Source organism: Thermobia domestica, chromosome 15 (assembly GCF_964235325.1).
Source record: "Thermobia domestica chromosome 15, izTheDome1.hap1.1, whole genome shotgun sequence".
NCBI classification, from domain to species: domain Eukaryota; kingdom Metazoa; phylum Arthropoda; class Insecta; order Zygentoma; family Lepismatidae; genus Thermobia; species Thermobia domestica.
In genome coordinates, this window is record NC_137468.1 from 119906267 (window position 1) to 119920018 (window position 13752).

Consider the following 13752-nt stretch of genomic DNA (forward strand, 5'->3'; position numbering starts at 1 on the left):
GTTTTCAAATTGTAAGGTCTCTGTTGGGGGCGGGACTTAAAATGACTGTTGCAATCTCTGAGTTTCTTAAGAACAGCCATTACACTTTTTTTTTAAACGTTTTTTCTTTATTATGGTTGTTAAGAGCAATTCAAAATATATATTAAATTTGTACCGAAACATGTTGTATAAATGTTTATTCTCTAGTACGTTTACTATCTACCTCTCTCTCAAGTGTTTAACATTTGTTGTTATAGATACTTATCGGTTTGCATGTTAGCAACCAGGGTTGGCAAAAACCATGGTTTTTATTGAAAAAAACAAAAAACCTTTTTTTTTTTTAATAATTTGCTTTATGTATTTATGTCACATATGAACAGAAGTAAGCTTCTTTCACCTTAGTGTTAGTATGCAACAACCGGGTTATGTTGGAAGGGGTCACATAAGCTTAAAGCGGAATCCAAACCGCTTCTCGGCTTACATCCAAGAGAAATTGCCCTCCATTTGAACTCGAAGCCGGGACTAATTGGCCAATGCAATACGTCTGCCGACTCACTCACGAAGGACTCCTGGTAAAAATACGTTGATTGATCTTTACGTATTTGTTAATATAATCGTTAAGAGTCATTAATACAGAAGGACAAAAAGACAAAGAATTGCACAAGTGGATCCATTCTACAGAATTACATATGGACAATTTCAAAATACTACAGAGTACAGAAGAACTAATTTAGTCCAAATCAGTTCACTACGACTTTTACTAGTCCAAGTTAAAGAAATATAACGACTTACTTTGCATATCAGTAAGAAAAGTGAATAAAGATACGAATTATTTGAGTTCACTTTGGCTCTGACCCATTTAAACATAAATAGTTACCAGAGATTCTTTTTATTTCAATAATTGCCTCTCGTGGGGTTTGTATGACCCCCCCCCCAAAAAAAGTATGGTATTTCGATGTATTTTATCAATAGTAAACATTATTAAAACGAAACAATGTTTATAATTTTTCTTTGGTTGCATAACAATAATAACAAACTATAAAAAAATCACCAAAAAACATACATGAAGTTACATAAAAAAGTTGTTTTAGTAATATAATCTCTTTGAGTAAAGAATGGGGAATTTAGGTCTGAATATAGTGCGAATAATATATGGGAGTGAAACGTGATAACCCAGAAATGTGTATTCATCAATATTTTACGAATAGTTACACTTTTACGGACATTTTTCGTTTTTTGGTTTAAACCAGCCAACCCTGTTAGCAACACTGTCACGATTGTTTTTTCTCGATAACAGAAGGTAAAAATCACAGAATATGGCATATATTTTGTCAGTAATTTGTAGTAGTATATTTTGCTCCGTGAATTAATATTTTTTTTCGTCTCGTCTAACAAATGAGTGACGTTAATTATACGAAACAATGTGAAAAAATTGTTCCTCTCTTTAACCAATTACAGATAAGCAATTACGGAACTATATTTATAACCCCAGCCAATTACATTTCATTGTAATACGTCATTTGTTTATCCCAAGTGTGTTTCTTTCGTTGAATACAGAATACAAATTAATGCTACATTGATTTTCTTTTTCTAACTCTTTCGAAAGTTGACAACCCCAGTACATAGAGACAAATTTGTTCCAAATTAATTGTAGAATAGCCCCTTTCAAGGAATAGGCCGAATTATCAGTCATCAGCTGAAATGTTCCAAGTATGACCGGGCAGTTCCATATGCTCCTGCGACACCACGTTAAGTGATATATTTCAGTACACAGAAGCGAGGCGAATTGCAGGAGATACATAAAAAAAAAAAAAAAAAATCCTTTCATTCCTTTATACTCATAGCGGAAATACTCAACTCACTCCCGCTACAATCCATGGAAAGCTATGGCTAGTCAGATGTAACACATTCAACGTGGAGATAATTGATCAGTGCATCAGCTCTCAAATGTCGTTATCTCTGACTTTCTAGACCTGAGTTCGATTGGAGATTCACATAGTTCCCCAACTGTCTCATGAAAAGTGAGAAGAAAGTTTTCAGTTTTATAATCCACGTTTATGCCGTGGATACGAAGGGAGGTTACGATAATGAAAGCAATAGTGGAATGAAGAAAGTAGAACGAAATGGGAGAACACGAGAAAATACACGCAATGGTGAGTGTCCACCACAAGGCCCATTTGGTGCGAGCTGAGATCAAACTAGGGACCCCACGCACCAGAAAGAAGCGCTCTACCACTAAGCTGCCGTGGCCCTTCGTTTTTGATGAGTCAACACCAAAAAATGCTAGTGGTCCAATTGGGAGTAGAACCAAAGACTACACACTACGAAATCGCTTGCACTAAAAATGCAGATAAGCAAGTCAATAAATGTTTAACAGAATTGAGTGACCTTATTTTTAAATGCTCTTTTTGATGTACGCACGCGGTACATTTTGATGTTTATACTGACGTGAAAGAGCCCCCACACCCACCCCAAAATACTTATAATTCAGTACATAACAAATTTGCTAGAATCTTAAGTAAGGTTAAAGGGAACTTCTGGAAAGTAAGTTTTGTTTATAACATAACTGTGCAGTACTTGTGATAATTTATAAGAAAAGTCGTATTATCGGGATCACAAATGGAATATTCTGCATATTAGTACAATAGATTTTTTATATTATACTAAGAGGGAGTTGGCTTATACGTCAGCTCTTCCCATACGCCAATGGTTCACAGTATGAATTTATGCATATACTTTGAAAAGTAAGTTGAATATATCAATTTCAATAACTGCTTTCACACTTCTGCCTACAGGACCGGACAGGTTTCTGTTGTTTTATTAAATGCAATATAAGTCCACTTTTTTTCTTGTTTTCTAAAAAGTTTTAACACTTTATACGTAGTCCTTTTTTTGTAGTCGGTATTATTTTTAGTGCTGATTTTTTTCTTCTGCGTTTCCATTTTCCACTTCAAATCACAACAATCATTTTAACACTATTATAATACAAAGATTAGGAAATGGAGTGTGCGTATTTACTTTTATTGTTCGTATGTATTGGCTACCCTGTAAAATAAAGGAGAAAAGCACTCATACCTTTTCTTTCAATAACTCCATCAACCAATAACAGCATCTCTACAAAACAAATTCAAGAACTAGTCAGATAGGTAATAATAAATTTATTAAGTAAATATTGTGTGTGTGACAGAGTGAGTGCGTAAGTAAGAACGAGAGCGTCATTATCACATTCTGAATTATCGCACTTTCAGATCTCTGTGTCCTGTTGGGCTCATTTTATTGCCCCCAATATCAGTAACCTAATTAGCACTCTGGGTGACACGCACACACATTTTTACGCATATACTACTCCTAAGCACAGGAACTGGAAACACTGAATATCCAACTGTGAATTTCATAAAACACGTTTCAGCTAGCTTACATTGTTCTTACAATGTAATTTTAAAATTCCATTATCCCCTCTTCTTATAACTTCAAAACAGCCTCGCCCTGTTTTCACGATCAAGGTTGATTTTCATCCGAAATCACATAAGAACATAAAGAGGTGTAAGAACATCCTCAGTGCATTTAATGGAGACAGGTTAATAAAATAAAACTAAATCGTGTTTAACTTCATTTATTTACTTTTATGAATATTTTGTAAAATATTTACTATAATTATTCTAATATTATGTATATCTATACTGTATTATATGAATTTTTTACAACACGTACGGTTGCTCCTTCAATAAAGGCAATGAAAGCCAATTGATAATGAGTACGAGTATGTACTGAAAGCTAGCACTAGTGAACTTAAGGATAAAAAGTAACCACCCTATCAGACTGGAAGTACTGAATGGAAAACAAAGAGCCGCTAAATCACGTGATCAGTATATAGAAAGAAAATTAGCTTTGTAGCAGACAGAGTGAATCTCAACGTCTTAGGTCGCCAGGATGAAGCTGCTGTGAGACGATTCTTTGTTGCAATGTTACTGATTGACTGCACAATTCTCGTCAACTGCATTATAGTTACAGAAAACACAAATTTCGTTTCTTTTGTTCTCACTGCAGAAAATTCTTCAGTGCTGTATAAAAATGTAGGGGGAACAGACGTTGCCCAAGATTCTCTCATAACAAATTCACTTATCGTCAAAACTTCTCCCAATCTGAAAACAACACCTGCTTCATGCTAATTATTCCACCATGTGTTTACTGCACATTATCCTCATGTATCAACAGATGTCGACAAAAGAACTTTCTTTGGTATTTAAAGGACAAAACACTGCACTCTGTTACTTTTATAGTGTAAAAATATTGGTAAGCGACTCAAAGCAAAGTGCAATTTTATCTGCATTGCTTCTGGTACCAGTAACTGCAGCTGGTCAACAGAGAACTGGAGTGTATTGTACTCACCACCTTAGATTCCTTGATATTAGGATTGCTTGCTAAAATGCTAATCTTTCCCTCCGTCCTACATTAATCGTGTGATTAGCGGTTATATTTATTTTCCACTTAATTCTCCCTCACATTATTTTATCTTCTTGTCCTAACAGCCTACGAGTGGAACAACAAGTTCCACTTACACTTTCACACACACACACAATATTAAAAAAGCAACTTTAAATCATTCCTTCGCCAAGAAAGTTATTAAAGTGGATCCACAATTTTAAAATTAAGGATACAGCTTACAAACCACATTACTGGTAAAGATTTAATATGAGCCATGTTATATTTAAGTTCAGGTTCAGATTTTCCTTCTTGATATATAATAAAATGGGAGCATCTGGCAAGAGGACTATCTTTATTTGCATGATATGGTACAGTACGTTCAGAGACTGGGATGTTTTCAGCATCAGGTTCTCGTCTTAATACAATTCCATTTCCACTCCGAACTAACGACGTTAGTTGGTTCTTGTTCAAAGGTTGGCAAAAGTTTCCCCAGAAGAAAATGTGGCATCCACTGAAGAGACCAGGCAGCTAAGAAAAGAATGTTGAAATTAGTAAACTGATATAGTAGCACTAATGTAATAAAAATAATGTGTGAAATAAATATTTATTAAAAATATGATACGCCTGAACAAGGACATGCGGGGACTTTTCTGGTAATCATGTTCTGGAAGAGTAGTCACGATTAGTGACCCTTTAAAAATTACAGAGCAGAGCGTTTGGGCGCAGACATTTAGGCGCGGCCGTTTGGGCGGAAAACAGTCCACGATGAGCTGTTTCGGCGTGGTTGTTCGTTCTTGACTGGTCATCGAGAACTCTGTCACACATTCCATATTCTTATTGGAAATAATGCTGTTTTCCTTATGCCGCCCAATCGTATCGTTCCTTTACGTTAGATATATTATAAATGACAAAAATTTGGTTTGGGGTGTCTCAGGCTGCCTACAGTAAATTTTATTTGACCTATTCTTCCTATTTCAATGTATAGCTAGTGCCTATAACTGCTTATTTTTATGAAATCTAAAATAAATTTCCATTAATACAATACAGTATCAACTATCCGGCCTAATGGGCAGATCATATAACAAAAAAGCATTCAATATATACTTGCGTGTATTTCCTAAACCACTTATACATAGTATTAAAAACACCATTTTTATTCCAAAACTAGCTCTTATTCATTTTTTCTGACCTCTTCGTACAGGCCAGTACTTAATAAGCAATATGTTTTGTACCATACATTTTGATAATTTATTATAGAAAATGAAAGTATGTACAGTATTGGACACATTTTAAGATAAATTTAATGTCTGAATCAAAAAATTAAGTACATAGTGCAGTATGAATATATAGTCACATCTTTAAAATAACTAAATATTAACGAAAAACGTACGTCTTTTTACACAAATTACATGTCTTTATTACGTATGTCTTATTTTATTAAAAAAGAAATATTCTTTTAAAAATAAGCCGCATTGTACGGAGACCGGATAGTTAATAGTTTCCTGCAATTTCTTCTCATTTCTTTTCAACTGGTAGAGATAAGTTGTGCATGATGTGCAGAAACTTCGCTGTGTTCAAGATGTTATTTTTAGTTCTTGCAGAATTATTTATGGAAGTTTTTCGAAATTTCCAGTGCCTATTTTCATATTTTAGTGCCTAAACATCCGGAATGTAGTTATGAAATACATTATAACATATGTAGGTAGGTAAATCTATTAGGATAAAAGGTTTTGCGCCCAAACGGCCGCGCCCAAATGTCATGGACCCAAAAATTGACGGCGAAGTGATCCCCCAGAGCGCCTACCCGATTCCAAGTTCATAGCTACCGCTTATCAATAAAGATCAAGTTGAGCAGGAGTAGCATGACAGGCTATATATGACTGATAAATAAAATCATATGATTGCACAATAACTTTCTGTTTTTTGTTTCACTTTTAAATATTACTTGCTGTAGACTTAAGTTGAGAAATAGTAAGTAACGATAATTAAAGAAATATTGCAATCAAAGTACTCATACCCAAGGCTAGATAGAACTCTAATTATAAAGTAAAAGTTTAAGTAACATAAAACCTAAAGCATAACTTCATTCTACCTGTATCTAAATAATATGATTATACCTTATGACAAGAGAACTCTATCATGGCTACGTCACACACATACATTTTGCACACAAGATGATGTTTTGATTCTCCATGAGACTTTATGTACTTCGGATTCCACGTTAAACTCTAGGTTCACGTCTTACGTAGATTCAGTAATGAAAAGAACGTTCAACTTAAAATCAAATTTATTTCTTTATTGTAAAAGTAGTACCAGTATTATTAGTTTTATCATTAAATACAAACGTATTTATTAATTACAGCTAGGAATTCTTTTTCATCTACGTATACCTTCATCTTCGTATACTTTCTTAATTGTACTTTCCAAAAGTGTATTATCTCGCAATTTGAAATAGGTTATACTTCTTGAAATTAAATGAAATTTAACAACTTAAGGAGTTTGTTTCTTAAATACTACAACGATACCATCATAAAACTATATATGTAAGATTTGTATGCATCTCATATTTTACGACGCTGTCCTTTATTACGAGATTGTGTTCCTGCGTACCAACAGAATTCTTCATCATGAGCCTTTAAAACGCTGAAGAGAAAGCATGTTTCCACAGAAAAGCTCCTAAGGACTAAATACCTAGAGATTACAGATTTTCAGATTTAAAAACTGGAAGCATTGTATAAAAATTTACGCTAAAAGCAGGGACACAAGATGAAAATTGACAGTATAGTTATGCGTGTGCCTTTTGCTAAAATATCATAATTAATTAAATAATAGGTCAACACTCATCAAAATTAAATGACAGAGTATATTATTCTTATTAGTTGAGTGTCTATGACAACGAAAAGTAGTAATTCTCAATGAGAAAAAGCAAAAAGGCTACTACTCACCGAAAAAAAAATATGTAGCAGAATTTTCTTTTACATGCAACAGGTAGTGCTTTCGGAAAATGTTACTTCCTTCTTCGGCCTGTTAAAGACTCAAAAAGGATTTAAAAACATGAAGGAAGGGTAAAAAATTGGTTAAAAGGTTAAGATATGTAAAAAAACAAATCTTCTGTCAAGCATTAAATCACACGGGAATAGACACTCACTCACATTGTACACTACTGTTCAGGGTTTTCTGTTCTTGCCTTCCAAATGGTGGAAGTATGTAGTGAAAAGATTACTCCCAATGATTTATTTTCCCTCTATCCAGACCTCTCTGAGGATCTCATCAAGGAAATACAACATATATTACAAACTGGACAAGAAAATGGTTTCCAAAAATCTTTATTGTTAAAACGGTACAAACAGGTACAACCATCTTGGGCACCCACCATCAATCAACAATAGATGCCGCAACTGACAGATGGATTGGTATCCCTTTGGTTTCACATTTCTCAGCAAAAATTAAGAACATTCTGCAAGAACACATCAAAATTTCAGAAGTTCCTCCGAAATCTATAGATAAATACGTAACCAATTTTAAGGCACTTTTTACTGACCCTTTACAAAGCAGTGGTGTCTATCGAGTGAAATGTCAGTGTTATAAAGTACATATGGGTCAAACAAAAAGGAACATTTGTACTAGAATAACTGAACACGTTCGCACCTCGAAATCTCGGAACCCGCAACAGTTGTCCGGTTTAGCACTGCATCTTAGAGATTATAACCATCATATTGTGGAATCATGTTTAATTGAAAAAGTTAAAACAGCAACAGAACGAAAAAATCAAAGAATCACTATATTCATAAATAAAGGCCCATACTCAATCTGGATAGAGAAGAAATAAATATCATTTGAAGTAATCTTTTCACTACTTACTTTCACCACTTGGAAAACAAGAACAGAAAACAGTTAACAGCAGTGTACAATGTCAGTGAGTGTCTATTCCCGTGTGATTCAATGTTTGACAGAAGATTTGTTTTTTTTACATATCTTAATCTTTTAACCAGTTTTTTACTCTTCCTTCATGATTTTAAATCCTTTTTAAGTCTTTAACAGGCCGAAGAAGGAAGCACTATCTTTCCGAAAGCGCTACCTGTTGCATGTAGATGAAAATTCTTCTACATTTTCTTTTGCGGTGAGTAGTAGCCTTTTTGCTTTTTCTCATTTAATATTATCACTGCTCGAAATATTGTGACAGTATTCCCAAATTTTCTAACAATTATGTTAACTTATGGTTTGGAGGAAAAATCGAGATATTTGGAGATTTGATTTTTTTTGGGAGGGGGGAAGGGGGAGATTATGTAAATTCAGAACTGTCCCGGCTAAACTGGGACGTCTGGGAGGCCTATGAATATCATTTACACCGATAACGTTTCGGAGGTGATTCTCGGCACCAAGATAAGACGAAAAGTATAAACCAATCTGGCTCTCTTTCAGCGCCATGACTAGCCGAAAAATTTTCGGAAAAATGCAAACAACCATAACTGGAGAACAAAATGTTGGATTCAAGTCAGGAAAAAGGAATGTACATTATTTTTAATCGTAGATGCCATTAATGCACAATTGAAGATGATGCAAGACTAACCTCCCTAAAACTGGAGAATTTCTCGGGTACTTTATCAAACGTTGAATGAGGAGAATAAACAACAATCAAATACAATATTTCAACAAATAACATAGTACATAGTCCAAGTTAGAAGAATACTGTTAGAATTCGAGAGATACATATGACTGACTGATCTATTTTGCCTCAGTACACAACAAAATCTAGGAAGAAGAACTAATTGGATACATCCTTTTGAGTGTATGACTTATCATTTACGAAAACTATTGAAATGTGTATGATGCGTAGCTGAAGCTTTCGTAAGTATAATTAGGAATGTGTTATACTTTACGAACAATCTACCACTTCAAGTTTTTTTCTTCTGTTCAAATGAGAATCTAAACTTGGTGTACTAATAGTTCTGAATTAATGCACTAGAGAACTTCGTATTATACTAAATTTTTACCTTCACTATTACTTGATTGTCTTTCTCTCTCTTACTCCTGAAGTTTCCCTAGCTGAAGTTTCATAGCCATGTTTCTTTCGCGGCACTCTTCTACTTTTTCTGCGGTAATACCTCTGCGATGCGCTGAACTATGAGAAAGTTAAGAGTCATCACGTCAACGTCAGAGGAGGGATAGGAGGGCGAGTGCCGGCGACCGTTGACGACGAATGCCCCCAGACATGTATTTTAATGTAGGTCAAGTTATACGAAACTACGCGCTTTCGTATACAAAAATTTGTTGCCTCCCCCAATTTTATCCTTCTCCGCTTGCCCCCGTCCAAGAAATTATAGGTGGCATTCACTGTTGAGAATCCTTCACTGACTTCCTGAATCAATTCCTTCCGAAGTTAAAATGTTTTTCACTGAATGTCTTACAGGTTAAGAAATTGTTACTTAATTGATTACTGGGAATCAATGAAGCAGTTTATACAAGTTAGTTCACTATTGCTGACTACGTAGGTCCTGTAGAATTAATCTTAAAACATCTACCACATGCTGTATATCATAATGTGAAATATGCTAATATGAATGATCCCCAGTAAATATCCTCACATAGACTAGAGTTCAACGATATGAATTGAACTTACCTATACTACTTCTCGACGCAACTCACTGTCACTACATGTTTTTAACAATTGGGAATAGGCTTCTTCACATCGACATCGCGGAATTCTCTTTCCTTGTCTCTCCACTATTAGAAAACTGCCTGAATCACGTCGTTATCCACAATACGACTAATGATCCTTAAGACTCGAAAATCGAATCTACTTGATGTCTTTATACGCTATTCATTCAATTGCATTTTCTTACAATTAAGATGGAACAGTAAATTTCATCCTTTTAAATACTAATACTTCCTTTCTGCTAGTCCAATGAATCTCTTCTTCCTTACAAACAAAAAATGTATTAAAAACCACTTTAACGGCGACCCATGAACAATCTATACGCGACTCCTGGAGGGACGAGGTCCATAGTTCAGAATAAATGACCTAAGGAAAGTTTTTACCGTATTTGAACGAAGAAAACTTTATGAAATTCACACTTTGCGCATCAATACTTTTTCTACATTGATTTATCGCAGTGTTAACTTGACCGATACGTATATCAAAAACATAGTTCTTAAAACCAAAATGGAAGGGGGTGGGTTGGAGAAAGGTGGCTCAGTAATACAGATCTCATTTCTGGTGTGAGGGGTACCTCGTTCGAACTCATACCATGGAAGTTTGAGGTGGACACATCGTGTCTGAGTTTTATCAAGGATTTCCGTCTTCCTCTACACTCTCACTCCATAAATTATTTCCCAATAATTAGATTTCAATCATTATTCGTCTCTATTAGCCTAACAGACATAACCGTGGGCTGTTAAACGTATGTTCTGGACTGTTATTACCGTGCCGAATGCCTAATTATTTATGTATCGATTAATAATATGCGTACAAATGTGTACTTACGGCTATAAATACACTTCCTGACGTACGCCATGAAAACAGCTGTGCAGAAAACACAATACAAACTTACGCTAGGTAGCCATTAAAAGTAAGAATGCCATCTAACCGAATCAGTACAAGAACGTTCAACGTGCTTCCGCAGCGGGGATGCGTCAGCAACCGAGTATATGTGAATAAACAAAGATAGTGTAAAAACACTTGATATCGCATAAACTGAGATAGGTTAGAGCAGTTGTAATGGTTTCACACTAGTAACTTCATACTTGTAAACAAAAATTCAGTTTCCTACATCGTGCAGAAATATTCAGACGGTGGAAATTAGTGTTTTACGCAGTCGTATTCGACATGATCACACTAACTTTAACTCTAGTAGCATTACACTTATAAACATAAAATAAGGATTTCCTGCATTGTGCACACATGCTCTGTCCGTGGAAATTAATATCCTAGAGCCTAGAAAATCCTCTTCATATACACTCACTCATTTTAACCATAAAATTTCCATTTTTATCATGCACTATTCTGCCCAGTAAGGAATTACCGAAGATCAATACTACAATTCGCTTTAATTTTAGAATAACTTTATTAATATGTTTTGTTAGATTACCTTTAGTTTACCTACTGTCTTAGGCACACAATTATCTTCGTAGAATTTCACAGAATCCAATCATGGGCTATTCGTAAATGAATCAAATGATGGCCAGATACTGAAGCTCAAAGAACTGTTTACTTTGTCGTTTCCTACGAACTGAACTCGTTTTCATTCTCCATGGTCCAGGTAAGTTCCAAAGGAAAAAAATATCATATGGAGATTGTGTTTGACTAATACTTGATCGTGTTTCTTCCTTTCACTAAAGAGAATTTGTGCCCACAATCCCAGTCAACTAATGATAATGAGACTTAGAAGTAAAGGTTTATATAGTTCTCACGCAAATCCGATGTAAGCATACGACGTCTGATGAGCATGATAAGAAATAGAGACCATAAAAATTTAAGCTGCTGTGGACCATAGGGAGCGGAGTTAAAGAAAAGCAAACTGAATGTCACCTAAATGCGAGAAAAGACAGTAATGGCGGTGAACCTGAATATCTCGTAAAGAGTGAAAACAAACAAACCAAAAGTAACCTACCAACCGTAAAGACGAATCGTCAACTAGATGACGAAGAGTCGTATCTCAAAATATTACTTTGTCAGACATAAAGAAAGAAATATAATTCTACAGAGGAGGAAAAAGTTAAATATGTAATAATTTGATCACATATTCCACATTATTATTATCTGGAAGAGGTGACGAGTTATTACATATTCATCTACTTACCTGTCTACGTACTAATTATTTCTTTATGCCTGAAAAAGTGGGATCTTGAGATACGGCCCTTCGTCAAATACTTGACGGAATAATTTAATATAACCTGTATGCAACACAAATCTGTCTTAAACGGAAATGATGTATATGGAACGAGAACAATGGGATTTCATGGTAAAGGTTTCATTGTGTATAGTAAATAGATTGAGTTAAAAGTAGTAGCAACACTTTTGATATCAGAGACCTGTCTCAGCACTACAAGAGTTCCGTAGCTTATTAGGAAATTTGAGGGGATGAAGTATGGCGAGTGGTAAGGACTATAAGTTATTCAGTCAAAAGCAGCAGCGCCGTCAAGCAGAGGAAAATGGAAGCACCAGAAAATGTCTCGGAAAGACTAATAAGATTCGTGCATCAAGATTGAAGTGGTACGTGGGTGCAATCCAAAACAATGTTTTCAAGGATATCGTGATTACTTCTTCGCCAAAACAAAGGAATCACTTCATGGGAAGAACTACGATACATGAGAGGCCAACAGCTGTGCCATATAGCTGTTCCTGCGGGACATCAACAAAGATTGACGAGCTGATAGTGTACGATGCCTTCTACACGTGTGGAAGGCGGTGGTAGAAATAGGGGGGTGATTACATCGACGGAATGTAACAGGTGTCTTTTTGTGCATAAAGCAAGGAATGAATTATCCAGCCCTTTTATATATATGACTGGAAGGAAAGACCCGTATCGTGGAAATGTTAAACAACAGCAGTTGATGTGTGTGCTAGAAAATAAAGAGAGGTGTGGTGTAATGTGCCATGCTATGAAGCACAGAGTGTGTGCATGGATCACAGAGAGTGCAAGTAGGCGGGTCCTGCGCATGTACCAGCTGACGCACAAATAGTGGACACATGTAATTGTTAGAGTATGGCAAAAATATTTTGTGTTAAATTTAAATCAACACACAAACACCCTAGAAATACGAATAGTCACGGTCACGGAAAGCTATCGTTAGGCGTGGCGTGACAATTAAACTTATCTCAATCCTGCACTATGGGGACAAAAATGGCTGAATACGCACGTTTGTCTGTATTGTAGGGAACGAATTTTAGCTAAATTCATTTTACTTTTTTTTTTTTTTTTTTTTCTGCGAGGGCACTTAAAGGACAGACTCTAGCGGTTACACCCCAAATGTTTTGGAAATTCGAGCTCGAATAGTGCAGTTATGCAGTTATATGTTTTGTAGTGGTAAGAAACATGTGAAGAGATTATTCAGTTTAAAAGTGCCCACATTGAACACGTGATGTATTGAGACACTTCCAGTAACTACTAATGTAATCATTTTATTCCATTAGCAAAGAGAGCATCTAATATTTAAGTAAGTCAAATATTCGTGTATCCTGTAGAAAGTGAGCATAAAGTGTAGGATGCAAAGGCGCGAGACAACCAATGCTAGTAGTTTTGATGAAAACAAAACGAGTGCGAGAGAATATTTCTATGTGAGCATTCGACCACGAAGTTCAGGTAATGTCGATGGAAGGAGAGTGTGACAGTAATTTGGAGGCTGATA

The 13752-nt window shown here is 35.3% G+C and overlaps 1 protein-coding gene across 3 annotated transcripts in view; it reads right to left on the reverse strand.

The window, feature by feature from the left end:
• Positions 1 to 3576: 3576 nt before the first annotated feature.
• LOC145671218 (BRCA1-associated RING domain protein 1-like) overlaps positions 3577 to 13752 on the reverse strand; it is a 230904-nt gene continuing 220728 nt past the window's right edge. For 2 of the 3 annotated variants that reach the window (XM_081740096.1, XM_081740098.1), the window contains exon 10: positions 3577 to 4932. In XM_081740096.1, the coding sequence (XP_081596222.1) occupies positions 4603 to 4932 (330 nt within the window). In that variant the 3' untranslated portion in view covers positions 3577 to 4602. The remainder of the gene's footprint in view (positions 4933 to 13752) is intronic. The other variant, XM_081740099.1, reaches the window with a different exon arrangement.